A 23,345-nucleotide genomic window follows, 5' to 3' on the forward strand; every position below is an offset into this window, starting at 1 on the left:
GGGGGTTGGGGTTCTCCTCAGGGTCTCTGCCGCCGCCTGCCCCTTCCCCCCAAAAGGTCAGGATGGCATACGCGTTCATCACAACATCCCTGTGAGGTAGGTTAGGCTGAGGAGAGCAGACCCTGATGGAGGGAACGTTTCGAACCCAGGTTTTAATGATGAAGTGGGGGAAAGCTCAGGGCAGGGGCTGCCCATCTCCCGCCCCAAGGAGAAGAAGGAGGGGTGGGATGTTGCCCAAGGAGATCCCTGAAGGGGAAGATCTCCTGGGCTCAGGAGCAAGGAAGCTCCGCCCGGGTCAGGCTGGACCACAGCTGCTGCTGCTGTTCTGGATTCTGACTGGGCCGCAGCTCAGGTTATGTGACACCCGCCCTCCATGTCAGCCATAGGCCTGCTCGCAACTGCTGAAATTCAGGCAGCCTGAGAGCTATAGATACATAGAGACAGGGTGAGGACATGGCAGCTGGGCAATGTGTGTTTGGTGGCAGCAGGCGGGCACAGAGAGTGATGCTTCACACCATGGCCTGCCACCTCCAGTCATGTGGCTCCCTCAGGCGCATGTTTCTGGGGCATCTGGCACTGCACTGCTGCCATGGGGCGCTGCCTGCCCTGGGCAGGTGGGGGTGCATCTGGCCTCTGCCCTTGGCTGGGGGGTCTCACCCTCTCTCTCCCTCCCTCCAGGAGGCCTTGGGGTGCTGCCACGGCTGCGCCCTCCCCTCGGTGCTGGGCTTCCGGAAGAGGAAGAAGCCCCCGAAAGCCAAATACGTTCACTTGGCCCAGGAGCTGCTGGTGGACCCCGAGTGGCCGCCCAGGCCCTGCACCACGACGGAGGCCAAGGCCCCCCCAGCCCACCAGAACGGCGCCTGCCAGGTCATCACCGTCACGTAGCAGCGGCCTGGCTGGGCGCGTCCTCTTGCCCTCTCTGGAGACACTTCCGCCTGCGGAGCACGGGTTCGGGGCCCTCAGGCCGCCCCCCTCCATCCCTGGAGTTCAGCGTCCCGTCGAGAGAGAACTTTTCACAAGCAATGCAAAACGTTGGGTGTTTTTCCAGCCGGCTTCTCCGAGCCTCATTCCGCTGGCCAGTTCTGGGCTCAGGCTCTGCTCCTCTCGCCCCTGGGGGCAGCCCTGGCATAGCGCTGGTTCCTTCCACCTCAGAGGCTGGCCTGGGGGGCTTGTGGAGCCCAGCAAGGAGGGGGTGAGTTGCCCTTACCAGAAAGTGTGGGTGTTGTGTGTGTTTGCCAAACTTGGTGCTGGATGCCTCTGGTCTGCAGTGCGCTGCGGAGCCTGACCCCGGCCACCTTGCGCGGAGCAGAGGGTGCCGGATGTCACGGTTAGTTTCCAAGTACCCTCCTGGCACCCCCTGCTCTGTGCCAAGGCCCGGCAGTCCCTGCGCCCGACTCGGCTTCGCTACAGACTCTGTGCAGGAAGCAGGCAAAGCATCCGCCACGCTGGCTCAGCCGTGTTCCTTATTGAGAAACAGGAAAAAGAACTGCTCCGCCCTCAGCACCAAGTGCTTTAAATCTGCTGAGGCCACGCTAGGTCTCTGGCCTGTTTACACACACGTGTGCGCGCGCACTGAGTTGCTCCAGGGGCCAAGGATCATTTGGCTACTCCTGGCTCCTGGGTGCCAAGGGCTGACCCCCCCTCCCTTCCCCAGGCTCTGCCTCCATCCGCAGAGGCCCCTTGGCTTCTATGGCTGGGCCTCCCTCCGGCTGTGGGGCACCCACCCCATCTGTGTGTGTGTGGGGGGGTCTTTTGAAGTTCAAGCCCAGGGGCCCTGATCCTGCCCTGGGGCTGCTGATGCCCATGGCAGAGAGGAGCCTTGCAGAGGAGGCAGCCCATGCATTGGGAGGGGCACCTGCAAAGCCTTCAAGGAGGAAATGACCCTCTGTGGACAGCGCCTCTTGAGCGGCAGCAAAACAGCCGGGTCCATTTCCTGCCGTTTTATACCTCAACAAAAAGGTGTTGTTGGAAGCTGCGTCTGGGAGGCTCCTGGCCCCAGAGTCCTCCTCTTGCAGGGGCCTGGCCCCCAAGGGGGCAAACGCCTTTGGCCTCTGCCGCCTGCTTCCCTCCCCAGCTGCCGGCCGTCCTTCCCACCGTGGCGCTGCCTTGTGGAGGGTGGTTGGGACCCGGCACTCCGACACCTCGGGGTGCGAGCCTCCTCCTCTCCCTGGAGCAGGCTGACGGAGCCTGCAGCAGCAGCAACAGCAGCAGCAGCGACCTTCTCTCTCTCCCCTGTTCAAAATGCACGGTTATTTTGCTTAAAAAGAAGGAAGAGATCCATGAAGCTATGCATCTTTTGACCTTGGGACTGTGACTTGGCCAGCACTTCATCTGACTGTACAGTAGCTCCCTTTGTGTGTGAGAGAGAGGCAGAGAGAGCGTGTTGCGTTTAAGGAACAATGCAGGAGAGGTCCTGGCCAGGGGAAGGGAATGTGTGTCTGTTTCAAGGAGTCTCGCTTGCTGCCCCCCGTGCTTCCCAGTGGAAAACCGCTGGGAAGCAAAAATCTGGGACTGTCCTGGGTCTCACTAAGGATCTTTGGGGCTGGGAGAAGCCATTTGTCAATGTGGTGGCGAGAAGTGATCTGGCCTGGGAGTTTGGGGCGCATTTGCTTTTGGCCTCCCTGAGATCTGGGCTGGGGTTTAGCCACTGTTCCCCTTGGGGCAAGCTTGAAAAAGAGGTTCGTCTTCTGGCCTCCGGAATCCAGCTTGCATGCCAAAATTCTGAGTTGGTATTTTTTTAAAAAATAAATAAATTGAGGACTCCTTTTCTTGCTGAATCTTCCTCAAAAGCTTGTGAATTCAGGTGAACAAGATGGTTTAATCGGGGGCCCTCCAACACTCCGGAAAGCTGTTTTGCCTTTCTGCAGTAAAATCCAAGGTCACGTCGAGAACTTGGAATCTGAGTTCCTTATTAAATTATTTGCGTTTTGTGGACCTAAAGTCTAAATTTGTCCTTCTTTGTGTCAGGATTGTAAATATGGCCAATTAAATATTTTTAATTTAATTTTAATTATTATTATTTATGCACATATCTAAAGGACTAGCTCAAGAGAAGAATAACCAGATTTTAAAATGATATATATAGATATATATCGGTATCCCTCAGGGTTATTTTTAAAGCTTTTATCTTCTTCCCTTACCAGGTAGCTAATGATACGGTCATAGGATCTCTGGGTGCCCCTTCCATGTGTCTGTATGTCTTTGGGGGTAGCGATGGGGCACATCTCTCCCCAGTCCAGGCTTGCACATGCGACTGGGGACGGCTCCCTGAGGCTCCAGCCTTCACGGTGGAGCCTGAAAAGTGTGTGTGTGTGTCTATTTGTGCGTGTGCCCTTCCGGTTATTAGTGCTAAAATTCTACTGTAGAATACAATGCAAAAAAAGCCACTTGATTCGAAAGTGGAGAATCAGTTTCTTATTGCAATCTTCACATTGGATACTTTTGAACAAAATTGCACTCATTTTAAAATTTATTTATTTTTAGTAGAGAGCATTTATGAGGATTGTCCTAACTGGATGAGTTAATCTACTGTAGTTATCAGGACTGTGTCTGCACAGGATCCGAGTGAAAGAGATGAAGAATCCTTTTTCTTAAATGCTGCAAGTTCCTTCTGAAACGGTTCCCTCGGTTGTCTCAGGCCTCGAGACTTGAGAAGAGCTCCATGACTTTATCCCTCAAAAATCCCCCTTCCGAAATGAAATGTTTGTATATTAGAATACAAGTTTTATTTAATGGCTCCGTCTGACATGCTCGCTTTATGCCACATAATGTCAGGCTTTTAAAAACCCCATTTCCAATGAACTTCTAAACTCTGGGGTCGATGACGCAGCCCCACCGCCAGCTCCTCAGGTTCAGTTGATGGACGAGACCCGGCGGTCTCAGAAGGTTCCAGAAACCGGCCCCTTCGTTCCAGGGGCGCCGGCCATCTTCCTCCAGGAAACGTCTGTTTGTGCTGCTTTTATAATGGTACCGGTTGTAATAAAGGCATTTTGTGTCATTGTACATAGTCATAGCCCTGTAAAATCTTTTGTGTGCGTGTGATTTAAGCTATTTGAAATAAAGTTGTGATTCGCTTGCCCTTTCCATCCCCTGCCCCTTCATTTCCCGCCCACCACGGAAAAGGAGTTTTCCTCCACTCTCAGGTCCTCCCGTAACCCGGGACTCTCTCAAGCCGTTCTCGAGAGGAAACCTGTTGGTTGGCCCTTCTGGCAAGCTGAAGACCACGGTGTCGCATGGCTCCATTCCGGGGGAAAGAGATGAAGTCATGTGAAGTGGTCAACACGGAGCTTGCAGAGATCTTGCAGAGGAGGGGGGCAAAGGCGAAATGAGCCGCGGCCGATGAAGTCACTGCAAAAAGGGCCAAGTGATGTGATTGCGGACAAATGAAAAACCCAACTTTGCCTGCCTTGAGCTGGGGGGGGTGGTGGCGGGGGGGAGACTGGTTTGGCTGTTGCTCAACCTGGGAAGGAATCTTGTGCTTGTGAAAATTGCACCCAAAGAACACAAAGTTTGAGGTTTGCTAAAAAGCCTCAGCGAGCAGTTCATGGGGCTTGTGCAGGAGAGAGTGGTGGGCACCCACAAACTCATGGAGGGGGAGGGCTGTTGTGGCCCTGCTGTGCCATCATAGATACGCAGAGGAGGAAGGGGCACCCAGGGTCATCTAGTCCAACCCCCTGCAAGGCAGGATCTCCTACCAGACGCTGCTCTGCAAATGTGCTAGCTGCTCCACAACTAGATGACCTGGAGGCGGCAAGGCTTCTGGATCCCAGTTGCTGGAAGCCATGGGAGAGAAGAGGCTCTTGCAGTCGCATCCGACTTGCCGGTTTCCCACAGGCCACTGTGAGAAGAGGATGTTGCACTAGATGGGCCATGGGCCTGATCCGGCCGGCTCTTACGCTCATCCCTGGATCATGAAGGCTGCAATGTATGTGTGCATCCCTCCTGTTCTGGAGGGCTGAGCCTTTGGCACAAGAGTCGGGCAGTTTTCTGGATGCTTGGCCGATGCCGCAGTTTTCAGAAGACCTTTGTGGCTTCCTCTGTTGGTGGCTGAGTGGAGCCAGCTTCAGATTTGGCCTGGCGGGTTGCTGACCGGTGCGGGAGGGAGATTTGCAGACTTTGGGCTGGCTGAATATATTCTACCTCGCCCCACCCAGCAGAATTTGGGTTTAATGACTTCTCGGTTCCTTTCCACCTTGTGCCAAAGACCAGCTTCTTGACAACGCTTGGGCTGAAAGGGAAATGCAGAAAGAGCCTTGCTGAGAAAGTGCTTTTTGTCAACTCTCACATCCCCTTTCCCACAAATGGCCAACCTGGTGTCCTTGGTTGGGAAGCCCCCCAAGCAGGAGGCGAGCCATGGGGGCCTTCCCCCCCCCCAGGCTCTGGAGTCAGAATTATAGGGTTGGAAGGCACCAAAAGGGTCATCAAGAGGGGGGTGACCCCAGAGAGCTGGAAGCCATGACCAGGTTTCTTTTCTCCCTCCCGCTTGCCTAGGTTCATCCAACCCCTTCTAAACCCCACCAAGTGAGTGGCTGCTGCCCCATCTTGGGCTGAGGGGTCCCATTGCCCGGTTGAGACTTCCAGGCTTTTGTTTTGGGGTTTATTGCCAGAGCCGCTTCATAGCTAACCTTTGTGGAAAGGGAAAACACGCCTGGAGCTGGCCGGTTTTGGCCCAGAGTGAGAGGCCATGTGGGATCCTGTGGTTCACGGCTGATTCTTCCCCCATGATGCGATTCCTCCTTTGTATTCATTGCTGGGTCTTCAGCCAGAACCGTTTATAAGAAGGTTCACTTAAATGAAACCTGAACCCTCTGAGCTGAAAATCTGAGGATGTTTCCCTGCTGGGATAACTTGGTCCTGGCATCACCCGGAAGGAGGAAGTGTGCTCAGCAACCTTCTGAGCATCAGATTAGCCCAGTGCTTCCCCAAGTGGGTGGTGGCACTCTCTGAGGGATGGGTGCTTAAAGGCAGGGGGGCAGGGGGGCGCTGGAGGTGTAGGTGTCTAGCAGACAAACAGCTGGTATCACTGAATCAAGCTCATCACTTTTGTTGAATCAATTAAATAGTTTTATTCCTGCATTGCCGGGGGTTGGGCTGGATGACCCTTGGGTCCCTTTCTGCGATTCTATGTATTGGACTTTGAATAAATGTGCACTTAATTGTTTCTGCTTTGAATCTTAGTGTCATGCAAAGTGCTGTTCTGAATACAGCTTTTTCTAGGTTAGGGCTGCGGGTGCCAGGGAAGAGTTTGTGGAGGAGCCAAGGGGGCAGGGGCCAAAAGAAGTTTGGGAACCACTGGCTTATCCTGAAGGAAAGTCAGCGCAGGTTGAAGAGCAGTCTAGGAAGCCTGGGGTTCCCCACTCCTTTTCCCCAGGCAGACGCGTCGGCCTCCAGCGCCAGCAGAGTTACAAACATCCTCAGTTCTTTCCAAGAGGGATGAGTCCACTTCCGACCGTGCATTTCATCAGGCAAGTAGGAAATTCCAGCGTCCTGTTAATTTATACCCATTGACCTCTCGGGGCAGGATTTGGCCCCCAGGGCTGCTCCTCTGCTCCCCCTTTCAGCCAAGAGGAGTATTGCAGGGCTACTAGAGACGCTGCTCCAGAATTAACACCCATGACCTTCACTGGGCACCCTCACCAACCAGACCCAACAGGAACCAGAATTACAGACCTGGCAGTTGGGCTTTTGTTTCTGGCTGATAACTTGCATCTCGCAGCTTGTCCTCCTTTCTTCCAAGAGACTTTTCCAAGAGACCCTTCAAAGGTTTTGTAAATCTAAGGACCCTGAAGAACAAAAAGTTACGGCATCTGCCCAGAGGTGGGCTTGATGAGGAAGAGCTGCAGTGCAGAGCAGAAGAAAAAGGCCCACGATCTTGGGATCGCCTCCTGGCAATGCTCTCTGCGTGGCTTCCTGGGAGTAAGCGCCACGGCGTTCAGGGAGGCTTCTGAGTGCAGGAAACACCACAGAGGTAGAGGGAAAGATCTTCAGGCACCTGAAATGCACCCGTTTGCTTTTAATAATACAGTGGTACCTCGGGATGTGAATGGGATCCGTTCTGGAGCCCCGTTCGCATCCTGAACAGAACGTAAGACGCAACAGCGCATCTGCGCATGCGTGGGTTGCGTTTTGCCCCTTCCGCGCATGCGCATGGCGTCATTTTGAGCATCTGCGCATGCGCAAGCTGTGAAACCCGGAAGTAGCGCACTACTTCTGGGTCACCACAGAGCGCAACCCAAAAATACTTATCCTGAATCGTATTTATCCCAAGGTATGACTGTAATAATAATAATAATAATAATAATAATAATAATAATAATTTGTTATTTATACCCGCACATCTGGCTGGGCTTCCCCAGCCACTCTGGGCAGCTTCCAACAAAATATTAAAATACAGTAGTCCATCAAACATTAAAAGCTTCCCTAAACAGGTCTGCCTTCAGAAAGTCAAACCACCCTGCAAAGAAGCTGCTTGCCAAACAGCTGCTGGCATGAAAAGGAGTGAAAGGAGAGAAATTTCCAGCCTGGCTTGGTGAGGTTTCTGATTCTCTTGCTTCCTCTGTGCTAACTTGTCGCAAACACATGTAAAATCTTCCTTTTCCAAGTGTGGTGCTGCAGCAAACGTCCTCATTTGTTCCTCTTGATGTGGCGAGGAAGAAAAAATCCAGCCCTCTAGAGTTTGTGCTCTGCCACTTTCCTCTCCCTGCTATAACAATAACAATAATTTATTATTTATAACCCACCCATTTGGCTGGGTTTCCCCAGCCACTCTGGGCGGCTTCCAACAAAATATTAAAAATACAATAAAACATCAGTCATTAAAAACTTCTCTCAGCAGGGCTGCCTTCGGATGTATTCTAAAAGTCAGGTAGTTGTTTATTTCCTTGACATCTGAAGACTGGAGAGCAGCCAATGTCATCCTGGGGGAGGAGATGCTTCACACCCAAGAATGCCCTATCCAGCTGCGAGAACATTGGAACGGTCGCAAGTAATACACTGGCAAATTCAGGTTGCACAACTGGAGCGACTTTGGTGCTCTTGCACAGCAGATGCCCTCGTGTTTCCCCCTCCATCAAACCTTTTGTGGCAAGGGAACTGATGGCAAACAACTTAGGAAAGGGATGGCATGAGCCTTTGTTTGACATGATTTCTTTAACCTCCCTGGACACAAATCAGAATGAATTCTCAGTGATGGGTGTCATCTGACCTCCTGCACTGCAGCGGGCTGGACTGGATGACCCTTGGGGTCCCTTCCAGTGCTACAATCTACAGTTCCAAGAGAGCTGTGGGTGGGATCCGGCACTCTCCTAACAAGCCCCTGTTGCCTCCACTGAAGTAGGATTCACCTGGCTGCCCAGCTGGCATATGATGGCATGGCACAGGAGAGGAGAGACCCCATCCTCAGGCATGGATGTTTGCCTCCTGGCCTGGCCTGATCCTGCTCTACGGGCTCCTATTGTGCATCCAGAGGAGCCCTGCTGGCCATGCCTGTGTGGTCAAGGCAGTGTGCAGCCAGCTCTCTCTCCCCCCACCCCCGGCAGCTGATTTTAGCAGCTGTTCTCATGCAGAAGGCAGCTGGCTCTCCCAAGGGTGCCGTAAGCCGGGGTGGGGGCTGCTGGGAGGGAGCCAGGCGCTCCGTGGCGTGGGAGGGTCCTGATGGGAAGCAGGCAGGTCAGCTGGCCGATGTTCAGGCTGCCCCAGACCTCTCTCTTCAGACAGAGAGAGGAAGCACGAGAGGATTGCTCATCACTGGGCTGCTGGGCACGCGGGATTCTCCTGAGCAGAAAGAGAGAACAGATGAAGGAAAGTCCTTCCTCATGCAGTTCAACTGTGGAACTCCCTCCCACTGGAGGCAGCGATGGCCACCAACCTGGATGGCTTTAAAAGAGGATTAGGCAAATTCAGGGGGGATAATTTCCTGCTCTGCCTCCCCAGCAATGAAGGCAGCTATGCTTCTGGGTACCAGTTGCCTGAAACTGCAGGAGGGGAGAGTTGCTTGTGCGCTGGGATCCTGCTTCTGGGCTTCCCTTTGAGGCATCTGATTGGAAGGAGAGTGAAGACATCTTGCCGGTGTGACCCCTCCACCTCGAATGAACCCCAAAGAGGTGGACGCCATAGCTTTGCTTGACAGCCCTGGGCAACACCTGGCAGGGGTCTTGTGGCTGAGGGGGCACCTGGTGGGGTAATTTTAGCCACTTAGAGAAATGCAGCTGAAGAATCCCTGGCAGATGACCGTCCAACCTCTGCTTCAAAACCTCCAAGGAAAGAGAGTCCACCCGCACCTCAGGGAGTCCGTTCCCCGGCTGGCCGGCTCCTGCCCTCAGAAAGTTCTTCCTGGTGTTCCTGCAGAATCCCCTTCCTTCCCATTTGAACAGGTTGGTTCAGGTCCCATCCTCTAGCGGAGCAGCAGAGAGCAAGCAGCCTTTCAGGTCTCCTGTCGCCTCTTGGTTTCCCCCAGGCCAAACACCCCCACTCCCTCAACCGTGGGGGTCCCACTCTACAATTCTGTGGTAGATTCTTTGAAGGGTCCCAGCTACTAATCTCACGAGTAATCTGGCAGCTGAAGACATCTCCAGAGCACTCTGATCTCAAGCGCTGCTGGAGGGGATCCCCTGTAGGCAGACCCCGAGTCTCAGGGAATATTCCTTCTCTCTCCTCCTCCTTCTCCTGGCTTTGCTCTCCTCCTCTGCGCTTTGCACAACTCCAGGACACTCCTGGGTAGGAAGTTCTTCCAAAGCCTCTTGCTGGAAGAGCACGTAGTTTCATCCTTGGTCAAACAACGGCTTGGCAACATGACAGAGAACAGAGCTGCTCTGGAGAATGTTTATTTCCTCCCCCCCCCAAAGTATCTCCAGATGTTCCTGTTCCTGACGTGCCCGGACCACCTCTGTCTCTGCTGAAGGGGAACAGGGTCCTTCTGCGTGTAGGGAAGGGTGTTTGGGGGCTGCCCTCCTGTCTCCCCCAGTCACTGCCACTCCCTGCAGCTCCCAAGGGGAGGCAGGTGAACAGATGCTCTCACGGAGAGGGGCAGGGATGTCTCACCCTGAGCCGGCCTGGCCCTTCTCAAGGCTGTGTTTCGGAGCCCAAGGCGCAGCAGTTGGGGTGCAGCCTGGGAAGGAGTGCCGCTCGCTCTCAGAGCATATGCTTGGGATGCAGAAGGCGTTCAATCCTTGGCAGCATTGCCAGGCAAGGCCAGGAGAGAGGCTCCTTCCTGAAATATGGGAGACCTGCTGCCAGCCAGTGTATATGCCACTGAGCGAGAATCACAGAACTGTCGAGTTTGAAGGCACCTTAGGGGTCATCTAGTCCAACCCCCTGCAAGGCAGGAATCAAGCTAAAGGGTCTCTGATGGACGGCCATCCAACCTTGGTTCAGAAACCTCCAATGAAGGGAGCTTGTTCCACTGCCAAACAGCTCTTGCCCTCCTGATTTTGAGTCAGAATCCCCTTCCGTGCCATCTGAATCCATTGGTTCAGGTGCTGAAGACAAGCTTGCACCTTCTTCTGTGGGGCAGCCCTCCAGATGCCTGAAGGTGGCTCGCATGTCACCTCTCCTGGAGGTGGACCATTGGTCTGACTCGGGACAAGCCAGCTCCCTCTGCTCTCTTCACCAGCTCAGGCGGGCGGAGCAAAGGGCGCCTGGCCAAGCCCTGCTTCCACTTCCCAGTCCCCTGAGGGTGGAGAGAGGGGTGGGACACTGGGAGGTGGGAAGACAGATGGTGGTGGTGGTGTGGTCAGAGGGGCAGGCTGGGACCTGGGAGACTGGGGTTCGAATCCCCACTTGCCCGTGAAGCTCCCTGGGTGTGACCCCAGGCCAGTCCCTGCCTCTCAGCCTAACCTCCCTCATAGGGCTGTTGTGGGGATTAAATGAGGAGGGGGAGAAGGGAGAAAGGTGGGAGATAAATATAGCCGTGAATGAAGAAGAATCTCCACCCCCATCCTTCAGCCCGGACACTGAAGTCCAGCTCTGAGGGCCTTCTGGCAGTTCCCTCCCTGCGAGAAGCCAAGTTACAGGGAACCAGGCAGAGGGCCTTCTTGGTGGTGGCGCCTGCCCTGTGGAACGCCCTCCAATCAGATGTCAAGGAAATAAACAACTACCTGACTTTTAGAAGACATCTGTTCAGGGAAGTTTTTAATATTTGATGCTTTATTCTGTTTTTAATCTGTTGGGAGCTGCCCAGAGTGGCTGGGTGGGGTGATATAATAATAATAATAATAATAATAATAATAATAATAATAATAATAATAATAATATCTGTTGCTGCATTGGCAAACGGCGACCCATTGAGCATCATTGTGTCTGAGCACTTTCCCTCTTTGCCTGGATTGCGCCATCATTGTGGTGACAGCGTCTCCTTGCATGGTGTGTCACATGCCGGCATCCCCGTTTGACCTGTGTCCATCACCAACGCCCACTGAGAAGTGCGCAGTCAAATGAGGAATTGCTGCCTTCTGCTCCTGCTTCAGCAGATATTAACTGCAAGGGTGGGGTGGTCTGTGGGTGACACAGCAAACCCTCCAGGAGGACCTTTGTTCTGTCCCACAACCCCAGCGACCCAGGGTCACAGTTTCCAAAAAGGGCTGAGACGGGCCAATCTCAGGGGGTGGGGATTAGCTGCCTCCAAAACTCACGCGAAGGAGATCTGGCACGGAGGTTAGAGAATCAGAGAATTGTAGAGTTGGGAGGGACCCAGGGGTCATCTAGTCCAACCCCCTACAATGCAGGTTCAGGGTCCAAATTTCTTCTTTGCCACTGGAAGCCCCACAGCCACAAAATCAGGCCTTTAAAAGCGTCCCTCTGCCCGGTAGGGTGAGCCCAGCCTGGAAGAGATGTAGCGCCCAGGCTGTGGGTGCATCTTAAATTGAAAGCACTCCACCAAGAATTCTGAGAACTAGAGTTTGTTAAGGGTGGTCAGATGGCCACCTGCCCGGGATTCTCTAGCTGTGATTCTTGCAGTGCTGGGGGTTGGACTAGATGAGCCTTGGGGGTCCCTTCCAACTCTTAAGGTTCTATGAAAGTAGAGGTAGGGACAGGCATAGGTGTTTGAGGCTTCCTCCAGGCAGGCTTAACTCCCGCCTCCCCCATGATCTAGTAACCAATTGCAGATTTGCGTTACCACTTGGTCACTTCACACACACACACACACACACACACACATCCCAATTATCCAATTGTAGACACTGATGAAGACCGTCAGGCAGAAGGAACAGCCTCAAGGAAGTGGGCTGGCAGGAAGCAGCAAACAGATGGCTTAAAGTTGTGCAAATATTTTCAGCAAAAGAACAAGAAGAATTTAGCACTAATTAGATGAACATTGCTTCTGAAATGATGTGACAATGTGTCAAAGCGCCAAGCAGCAGCCAGGGGGTCCCCTGCCGAAAACAAAGGATCCCTGTGCAGGTCCAGGCCCTGCTTCCTAGAGGAGGGCTCAGGTGATCTCAGGTGATCTTGGGGGAGGGGGGGAGCAGGGCAGGGCTGGCTGCTGTCCCCTTCCCCCAAAAAGGGAGTGAGCAAAATGCCGCTCTTTATTTAGGGAGCCAATGCCAGGGACTCCCTTGTCCTTGGGAGCGGGGGGGGGGGGGTTGTGCTTACCTGGGACACAAAACATTTGAAAGGGGGGCTTTCTGAGCTTATAAGGTCTTTCTGGGGGCTCTTGAGAGCTCTTGAAAGGCCTGAAAGAGGCAGACCATCACCCAGGGAGGGTTGTCCTTCCTTGGGCATCACAATAGTTGTAAGAACATGGAAGATGGAAAAAGGGGGGAACTCTCCTCTGTGGGAGGTTTTTGAAGAGAAGTTGGCTGGCCACCTGTTGAGAATTCTTTAGCTGTGATTCCTGAATTGCAGGGGTTGGGATAAATGACCCTCTGGAGTCCCTTCTAACTCTACAGTTCCCTGAGTCAACTATTCTATGCTACAGAGACACCTGGCTTATTCCCCCTGGCCCACTGTGGCTGCCGGACGATCTGGCAGAAGTTCTGCAGCATAATTACATTTGGAAAGGCAAGCTCCCCAAAGCCGTTTGCCTCTTGCAGAAACCGAGACCGTCTTTTCAGCCTTTGCCTTTGCTCTGCCAGTTGCAGGGTAAGCAACATGAGCGCCATTCTTGGTTGGGTCTTGGTTCAGCCATGGCCTGGAATGGAATTCAGTCCTGCTGGACTCCCCAAGCAGAGAAGTCCCGGGAGATCCAGAATCAGAGGGTGATGGTTTCCCAAAGATGAAGAGGTTAAATGTGCAGTTATTAGGTGGGTACAAGATTTAGGACATAAAATACAAATGGAAGACTGGGAAAAATTATGGAAAGTGAACCTAAAATTCACTGGTTGCATAATGCTGAAAGAGAATTATATGAAAATGATGTATCGATGGTATATTATGCCTGTAAAAATGGCAAAAATGTATATAACAGGCTGTAACAAATGTTGGAAGTGTAAAGAACAAGAACGTACATTCTTTCATATGTGGTGGAATTGCAAAATAATTAAAAACGATTGGGAAATGACTTATAATGAAATGAAATGAATGTTTAAAATGACCTTTGTTAAAAGACCAGAAGCTTTTTTGTTAGACATTAGAGGACAAGACTTGCCAAGGGAACAGAAGAAACTATTCATGTACGCTCCAGCAGTGGCTAGGATATTACTAGCCCCCAAATGGAAAGACGATAAGATACCAACGAAAGAAGAACGGCAAGAAAAACTGATCGACTGCGCGGAAATGGCGAAACTAACAGGAAAAATTAGAGACAAAGACAATAGAGACTTTAAAAAAGACTGTGAACCATTATGTTGTCTTTACAGAAATATTGTAAAGGAGTGGACTCACTAGCAGGGTTTGATTAAACACAACGTACAAAACAGATAATTTGAAAACAATTATAATATAAAAATGACAGAATCGGAGGGTGATGGGAAGGGAAGGTGCTTTGTGTAAAACCAGCTGCCCCCATGGATCTTCTAATGGACCTCTTACATGATGACATGGGGGGCCGCTCCCTGGGACCCCGGGTGCCCAAGCACCCACATCATTCCCCACAAAGGGGTCGAGCACCCACAAATTTCAGTGCCAGGGCCATGCACTTTGCATGACACCCACGGCCTCGGGCACCTACGGTTGTGGGGCCAAGCTGGCCCTCCTGCATGATGTGGGGCTGGTCCTCCAGTTCATCCTGCAGGAAGTTGGGCTGGCCTTGAGCTGTCTTGGGAGAACAACTCTGCTTTGCCTGCCTGGTTCTCCTCTGCAGTAACATCTGAACCTTTGAGCTAACAAGTCCCAAAGTTAGCATCACTTGGCTCATGTGGGGTTTGGGGTGAGGTGGGGAGATCTCCCCCTCTTCACTTCTGTTATTCAGAATCTCCATTCTGGAAGACAATGACTTTGGGGTGGCCAGACTCGGGAGGAGGGTTTTAAGGTTCCTGGTCCTGCTTGGCTGTTGGCTAAGAGGTGCTTTGCAGCTTGTGAATTCCCTGGAGGCCCCGTGTCCACTGGGTGTGAGAGCAGACCTGGGCCAAGAGAGAAGGGCCACCCACTCCCCTCTGTCTGACACTCACTCCTCTCCATCTTGTCAAAGACAGATAACAGCCACAGGAACAACCTTTGCTACTTCCTCCCCTCATTGGAGGGGAATTTGCGGAGGAAGCTCTTCAATGGAATGACTGGGCTGCAGGAAAGCCTCTTGCAACACAGACCATATCCTGAGATTTGGGTTGCATGGAAAGGTTGCCGACGTCAACATGCTTAGCCAGGAAGAAGCCTGGGGAAATCCAAGGTGGGCTGGAGGTGACGGGGGCTTGACAACAGGAGGAACTGATGGAGCCTGTCATCGAGTAGCTCAGTTCATTTGCAACTCTGCACATGCCCCAGAAAGGGGATGAGTAATCTGGCTCATTTGCCAGGTCAGACTCAGTGAGAAGAATCCCCTTTTGCATTCAGGATGAGACAATCAGATTTTCCTATCACTGGGTGAACAAGGCATCCCTCACTTTAGAAGAACATAAGAAGAGCTGGCTGGATTCGGCCAAAGTTCAGCATCCTGTTCTTCCAGTGGCCATTCAGGTGCCTCTTCGGAGGGGGGAGGCAGCAAGCAGGGCTTAAGAACAAGAGCAGCTCTCTCCTCGCCTGCAACCCCCTGCAAGTCACTGCTTCCGATCGGTCTCCCTCATAACTGGCAGGCAATGCCAGCCTTGCCGGCCATTGTTACGAGAATTATAAGGTCTAAGATATAAAATAAATGTTCACAAATGTACCAGGCAAACACATACATATATATTTAAACCACATGTCTGCAACAGTACAGGAAAACAGTCCTAAAGTCATTTTGACTGTTTCAGTGACCTCAAATATTCCTCTGCAGTTTGGATGGAAATGGGAAAAGCTTCCCCCTTGTCTCCCTGCTCACAAATCCTGCCTTTCAAGGGCACATTTGGGTATGAATAGGGTGAGCCTGTGACCTGGACTCAGAAATTAAGTATTTGTCACCACAAAAGAATGGCCAGGCTCTCCAGGTAAACCCATCAACAGGTTTCCTGCCAGACAGGATTCTGCTGTAGACTGCCCCTTCTGTGATGTATGTATGATGTTTGGGGGGGGTGGTCTTGGGCTCCAGGGTGGGCAATTTCAAAAGTCTGTATAAGAGCTTGCACACCATTGTTCTGGGTTCCTCCTCCCTCCCTGAGTGGGGTGAGTGGGGACCCTGTTGCAACAGTTTAATAAAGATCAGGATTACTAGCTGCTTTGCTTCTCAATATTATCTGCTTGGCCTCTGTTATTTTCTCCTGTCAATAGAGAACCTACCTAAGGACTCTATACAGCTCTTGGTTACCCCATTAGGGAAAAGGAGCAGTTTCTTCTTCTTTTTTTCTTATAACACCATGAATTTATCTCTTTTAATGCCATGGGCCCTGTTGCACCAAGTGGGATGAGGTGGGAATGGCAGGAATTGCCAGAGGAGGAGGAGGAAGAAGTTGTGGAGGCAGCTCAGGTGGAGACATGGAAGGGAATCCACCTCAAGGCGGTAGGATGTTCCAGAAGGAGGAGGGTCAGTGGAGAAGGCAACACAGAAAGCATTGACACCCCTTTTGCTGGGCCCTCCAAGGATGTGAAGAAGCCACAACTTGTTTGGCTGTGGCACTGCTAATTCCTTCTCCACCATCCCATTTCCTTCCTTCCCCTTGCAGGACGGGTAATGCTTGCACCCCAACTCTTCCATCGTCCTCTGTCTCCTGTCTCTTTCCTTTAACCCACAGCAGAGCTGGAACTTCCAAGTCTCCACCTGACACTTCCTCACTGGGGGATTCTGCCCCCCTGCCTCCCCCTCTATCATTTCTCTGCTAAGCCAGTGGTGCAGGTGACCTGTGGGTGGACTCACCTGTGCAGGTGGCCTAAAGCCCTTCCCTCTGGTGTGTTCCTACAGTGGCATTTCTAGCTGCAAAACTGTTTTTGTTTTTCTGATAGTTTCCTATGGGCATGTTGCCACCTTTAAACCTCCATTCATTCATAAATGCATATTTTAGTTGCAGCTACTGTCTGCTTATTTCGGGCTCTCTGGAACAAGCCCACTAATTCTGGCCCATGCTAAGTTTCCCAAACAAAGTGAGGCTATCAGAACTCATGAAATTTGCCTCCAAGCTGAGCATGGCTGATTTTTTTGTAAGACGTGCAAATGGGTGAACCAGGGCACTAGCAGATCAACAACAAAGCTGCCCGGTTCACAGCAAGTCCTGGTATAAAACAATATGCCGCCTCCCCCTCTCCCTCCCCGTCCTGCCGTGACTTCTAAAAGTAGGACTTGCTGATCTCGTCCAAGTATGTCTGTTCAACTCGTTCTTGTGGAGCCTGTGCCAAAATGAAATTCATTGCGCCTGCTGTTGATTTGCAGCCTCTCCAGTGAAACATCTGGAAATCAGGGCAGGAATGCATGTTCAGCTTGTAAGGAGGCTGCTGTCCCTGACAGCCAGGCAAGCAGAGAGGAAGGCCAGGGGGGTGGTCATTTCCTTCTGTCTTCTCTTCCTCTTTCTCACTGACCCATCAGCCCCGTGGGCTCTGTGCACCTGGCCGTGCAGGTAGGCAAGCACCTTTGCACCTATATACCTGAAGGAGTGTCTCCACCCCCATCGTTCAGCCCGGACACTGAGGTCCAGCCCTGAGGGCCTTCTGGCTGTTCCCTCCCTGTGAGAAGTGAGGTTACAGGGAACCAGACAGAGGGCCTTCTCAGTAGGGGCACCCGCCCTGTGGAACGCCCTCCCAGCAGATGTCTTTTTTTAAAAAAAATAATATTTAAATACAGTTTAATATTTATTAACAGTTTAAAGACTATAAAAGGAAAAAAAAAGATGTGAGGGCGATCTGGCTGTGACATCTGTCACCCCATTGATCGCCAGGGTTGATTCGGCTGATCTGGCTGGCTAGGCGGGTGTCCCCTTCCTCCCTCACCGCTCCATGTGCGTCCCTCCCGAAGCTGCGCGCTCGGTGGAAGAGGACGACCATCCCAGATAGAAGGAGTGTACCGTTCTTCGGTCAAGGGTATACGATAGCTGCGCTCCCCTGCTAGAACCTCCAAACAAGCCCTCCCAGCAGATGTCAAGGAAATAAACAACTACCTGACTTTTAGAAGACATTTGAAGGCAGCTCTGTTTGGGGAAGTTTTTAATGTTTGATTCTATTTTTAATATTCTGCTGGGAGCAGCCCAGAGTGGCTGGGGAAACCCAGCTGGGTGGGTGGGGTATAAATAAATAAATTGTTGTTGTTGTTAATTATTATTATTCAGACCCTGTGGTGGGTTGGATAGCTGGTGTTGGCTTTGGGCTGGGAGAGGAAAGCAGCCCTTCCTGAGTCCACTCACGGGAGTCAGCAAGGAGAGCCCAAATCTCGCCAGACTCATTCAGAGTGACCTTCCGCGAGCAGAAAAGGTGCTTTGGGGCAGAGGGGTCCTGCTGGATGAGGACCAGTGTGCTGCTTCCCAGGACACAGAGGAGCACCTTCCCTTGCCCCCTGCTTGCCCCTGAATGCCCAGGCGCCCCCGCTGAGCTTCTCTGGCTGACCTTCCCTCCTCCTCTTACTCATTCCCCAGTTCCCTCTCCTTCAGCATGCAACTGGTGGCTCCTCTCCACTTCTCTGGATTCTGGAATGGGGCGATGTTGCTTCTGTTGGGCTGCGGTTGCCAGGCCTTGCGCTGGAGCCGGAAGACACAAAGTGGTGCGAAGAGTGTCTTGCTCCCCCCCAGACAGGCCAGCCTCCTTCCTGCCTCTGGCTCATCCTCCTCTCCAGCCTCTTGGCTGCCCCATCGCCTCCCGTTGCCACGTCAGCGCATGTTGCGCCAGCCTCTTCCAGGGTTTAAAGAGGCCAAAACAGCTCCAGCGAAGCTCATGCCTGCTTTCTATTTTTGTTTCCACTCTCGGCCATGAATAAGCCACTGGGGGCTGTTTTTGAAAGGGAAGGGAAGTCTGCTGTGTGTGTGTGTTGAGAAGTTTGAGGAATGTGACCCCAAGAAAGAGACTGGCTCTGAACTGGAGCTGGGAGTCTTGTCTCCTTTCTTCCCGGCTGCCAAGAAGAGAGAGGAGCACATCCACCCCGAGGGTCAGCCAGGACTCTCTGCTCTCCAGGACCAGAAATTGGCAGTCACAGGGAGCTCCCTTGTTCACAGGGACTCTTGGCACGCGGAGCCTGTGTTGGGAGACGAGGCCCTCGTCTGGTCCAGGGACAGCCCCTCGCTGGCGAGAGCAAGCCGGTCTTTTGGGTGGGGGGCTTGCTCTGGAAGCGGGGTGGGGCTGGCTGTCAGAATTCAGGGGGAGAAGGGGAGAGGGACGGGGTCTCTCTCTCTCACATCCAGATTTGGACAGCCTTGAGACCATCCTCCCACTTCCAGCTTGTTCCAACAGGGCTGATTCCTCCAATTTGTCCCCCAACCCCTGCTGTTCTCCCCTCCAGCCCATGGAGGGGGGGGCAGATGACCCTTTGGGTCTTTTCCAACTCTACAGGGTTGTATTTTAACTCTCTCGCATCACTCTGCTGGAAGATGAAGGGGGAGAATGAGGCCACCTGGATCCGCACTCTGGTTTATACTACATTTGCTCTTGTAAGCAAAACCCAAGTGCAAAAATGTCCCGACTATTTATTCAGCTGTGGAAATGGAGGCAGAGAGAGATGAAGATGGGAAGACTGGGCCCTTCAGCGGAAGGAGCAAGGGCTGGGCAAGGGGACCAGCTGGGCCCTAGAGAGGAGGAGGGGGAAGGAGATGCTCTGCTTCCTCTCACAGGGCGGTAGAAAGAAATGCCACCATGAGTTTTGGGAGCAAAAGTTCAACTGGCTGCTGTGAGAAGTGCACAGCAAGCCCTTAGCAAAACGGGGTGCTCAGAACATAGACAAACTGTGGAACTCCCTGCCACAGGAGGCGGAGATGATCACCAACTGAGATGACTTTCAAAGAGGGTTGTGTGGGAATGTTAAGGAAGGTAGGAGAGGATATATTGTTTTGATATGATCCCTCCTCACTCAGTGCTAGTGAGTAAACAGCAGAGCACATTCCCTTTGCAACTTATCGGAAGTTGATGATTCGTTACCTTCCTTTAATTAAGCCACCCAGTCTGGCTTGTCCAGTCTGGATTGTTCCTGGTAAGTTTCTCCTTTTATTTCCCTCTTAAAATAAGCACAACACAACACAGTCTTCTTTAAAAATAAGAATAGAGTTTTGTTCACATTCAGTTCACAGCAGTAATCTGAAGGCATTGTTTATCTTGTGGTTACAGTGCAAAGAAGTGTGAGCTACATCTCAGGCTTTCTGCTTGTGGCTCCATCCTATGTGAAGGTTGAGCCATGCGCTGGCGAAGAGCCAGGAGAGTCCAAGAGGAAGAGCATCAGGGGCCAAGAGGGAGATGGTTAACAAATGAAAGTGATCTGTAGAAAATGTAACTTGAAAAAAAGAGACATACTTTTGTAAACCAAGAAATCTTTAATAAAAATATTTTTTTTAAAAAAAGAGGGAGATGGTTGTGTGGCCAGTCCTTTTACCTGGTCAGCTAGGGTCACACCCACCTACCTGGTCACACACAGGGGGAGGTCACGCACAAGAAGTCCCCCCTGTCTGGAGCCACATTCCCCTGGGTGTCCACTCTAGGCAACAGGAAAAGGTTGCACTTGGCTGCTCTAGTCATAACACATCCCACAGACTGGACAAGTTAATGGAGGAGGAGAAGAGGGCTGTGGGTGGCTACCAGTCATGGTGGCTGTGATCTGCCTTCAGTCGGAGGCAGGGATGCTTTTGAACACCAGTTGCTGGAAGCCACCAGAGGGGAAAGTTGCTCTTGTGTTGGAATCCTGCTTGCAGGTTCCTCACAGGATGAGACCAGGAGGCTGGACTAGGTGGGCCATTGGCCTGATCCAGCGAGCTCTGCTTGGCTTCTTCTAGGCGCTCTGCAGCTTGCTTTCAGGCAGCCTCCTCCTTCTTCGCAGGAGGGCACTGGCCCCCACCCAGAGAAACTCAATAGAAGGTTACTGTCCTTGCAGAGGAATGGTCCCATAATCTGCAAGATGGATCAGCCCACACACTGGGGTCCTTTGCTCTCCCTCTCTGTGGGAACTGCTGCATTGCACAGGACCTGGGGTGTGTGTGTGTGCAGGGGCTGCCCCTCTCTCTTTCCCCTCCTCCTCCTCCTGCTCTCCTCTTCTCAATCTCCTCTCCCACTGCCCCTCCCATTCCTCTACTCCCTAAGCCAGGACCAGCCCTGGTGTTGTGCAAGGTCATGCCCCGAGTTTGCTGTGCACCCACACTTCCCCGTGGCACCCAAATCCAGGCGGGGAGCCTGGCACCAAACCAGCAATGGGTTTGAGTGTTGGACTAGGACCAGGGGGAGACCAGGGTACGACCCCCACCCACCCACTGGGTGACTTTGGGTGCCAGTCTCTCCTCCGAACCTACCACACAGGGATGTTGTTTGCCCCCAAAGGGGGGAGGGAATTAATGGTCTGATCCATTCACCCACCTCTGAGGCAGACCGTACACAATCAGTTTTAAGCCATTAGCTCCAGAGCTGCCATTTTCCCCAAGCTAAAAATTTCTTTTTATCGTTACTTGACTTAACTAGAGGGGCCCCTTTAATCTGCATCCCCAGGAGATTTGCCATTGCCCTCAGAATGTCTGGAACTTCCTTCCCACATTGTAGGAACATCAGAGCATGAGAGCAGCTCTGGAGCCCAGCATCCTGTTCTCACAGTGGCTGCCCAGATGCCTGTGGGAATCCCACAAGCAGGATTTGAACACAAGATAAATACTCTTCCCAGCAACTGGGATTCAGAAGCATCACTGTCTCAGGCTGTGGAAGCAGAGCATCACCAGGGTGGCCAGCAGCCATGGACAGCCCTCTCCTCCTCCATGAATTTGTTGAATCCCTCATTTAAAGCTGTCCAGGTTGGTGGCCACTGCTGCCTCTTGTGGGAGAGAGTTCCACTGTTTAACTCTGTTCTGCATGAAGAAGGACTTTCTTTTCTGTGTCCTGAATCTTCCAACAGCATTCAGCTTGCTTGGATGTCTGAGGTTTCTGCTGTTAGGAGAGTGGAAGACTTTTCTCCATGACAGGCATGATTTGCACACACCTCTCCAATTCCAGGGTTCCTTGGATGAAATGAATAATAATAATAATAAGTTTTTTATTATTATTGATATCCCACCCATCTGGCTGGGTTTTCCCAGCCACTCTGGGCGGCTCCCAACAGTATATTACAAACACGATAAAACATTAAACATTCAAAACTTCCCTAAACAGGGCTGCCTTCAGATGTCTTCTAAAAGTCAGAGAGCTGTTTCTTTCCTTGACATCTGATGGAAGGGCTTGCTGTCCTTCTGCTGACACCATAATAGTTTCTTGTTCCCACAGGCCTTTGGGGAGCAGATTGGTTTTGTTTTTTTTAACATAAATGGCTTTAAAATAGTGCTGTGTTGTTGCCATTATCTATATTTTAATAGCTGGGTTTTTGTTTTTTTAAAAAAAATATATTCTCTTTCATTCTAACCCTTTCTACACCTTTTCCAGCTTCACAATATCCTTATCACAGAATCATAGAATTGCCATCTAGTCCAATGAACCCCTTGCAATGCAGGAAGTCCAGCCTCCTGCAATGGGACAAGAAGACCAGAACAGGGCAAATCTTGCTTAGGGCTGCTACTCCTTTGGCTCTTTCATGAGGCAAGAGGCAACCTAAGGCCCGGGGGCTGGATCTGGCCCAATCGCCTCCTCAATCCGGCCCACGGTCGGTCTGGGAATCAGTGCATTTTTAAATGAGTAGAATATGCCCTTTTATTTAAAATGCATCTCTGGGTTATTTGTGGAGCATAGGAATTCATTTGTGTGTTTTTTCAAAATACAGTCCGGCCCCCCACATGGTCTGAGGGACGGTGGACTGGCCCCCTGCTGGAAAAGGTTGCTGACCCCTGATCTTCACCTTTCACCTTTCACCTGTTCACCTACTTCCAAACTTCTGCTCACAGACACACTTCCAGCCCCCTCCCAGAGGACCACCATTCCTTGGACGCTAAAGGGGGCAACTATGTGAATTGTTGTTGTTAACAACAACAACAACAACAACAACAACAACAGCCACACAAGTCCTGGGTGTGGCTATGGGTACAAAGTCACCCTCAGAAGAGCAAGCAACACTCAAACTCATGCACATCCAATGAAGCAGAAAGCTGGAAGATTGAGAACGGGGTGGGGGTGGGGGAGTGTTATTGGGTTGTTGTTGTTTTTATTTTGATTATGTATTTTGTGGTTTTATATTCTGATTTTATTCTGAGACCTGCAGGTATAGAGCGGTATATAAACTAGAAGGAGGAGGAGGAGGAGGAGGAGGAGGAGGAGAAAGGACTTTTCCATGCAGCACTTAGTTAACCTCTGGAACTCCCTCCCACCAGAGGCCACTAACCTAGATGGCTTGAAAAGAGGATTGGGCAAATTCATGGGAGGTTAAAGGCTCTCTGTGGCCCCCAGTCCCAATGGCTGCGCTTGTCTCCACAGCTGGAGGCAGCGGAGCTTCTGAGACCGCGGGAGAGGAGAGCTGCTCTTCTGCCTGAGTCCTGCTTGCGGGTTTCCCATTGAGGCCTCTGCTTGGCCTCTGGGAGAACAGGATGCTGGACTGGGGTGGGTGCTGGGCCTGATCCAGCAGCAGCCTCTTTGTCCGTCCTTCTGTCTTTGAGGGTGGCCTGTGGTCAGGGCTGCGTTGCCCATTTCAGTTGGGTGGGGAAGGTCTGCTAGGATCAGGCCCCTCGCCGCCTCCTCTTTCTCTCTCCCACAGCTGGGTTTGAGCTGGTCCCTCGACTTCATCCCTCTTTGCTCTTAAGCGAAGGCGGCCCTCGGGGTGGGGG

At 52.0% G+C, this 23,345-nt stretch overlaps 1 protein-coding gene across 6 annotated transcripts in view; it reads left to right on the plus strand.

Annotated features, from left to right (window-relative positions):
- The window catches only part of ATP13A3 (ATPase 13A3), a 46,154-nt gene extending 42,069 nt beyond the window's left edge, over positions 1-4,085 (plus strand). For all 6 annotated transcript variants that reach the window (XM_083612709.1, XM_083612707.1, XM_083612706.1 and 3 more), the window contains one exon: positions 679-4,085. In XM_083612709.1, coding sequence (XP_083468835.1) covers positions 679-885 — 207 coding nt within the window. In that variant the 3' untranslated portion in view covers positions 886-4,085. The remainder of the gene's footprint in view (positions 1-678) is intronic.
- The last annotated feature ends 19,260 nt before the right edge of the window (positions 4,086-23,345 follow it).

The sequence above is a fragment of the Podarcis filfolensis genome, assembly GCF_964270895.1.
Source record: "Podarcis filfolensis genome assembly, chromosome: 5".
Taxonomy (NCBI): Eukaryota; Metazoa; Chordata; class Lepidosauria; order Squamata; family Lacertidae; genus Podarcis; species Podarcis filfolensis.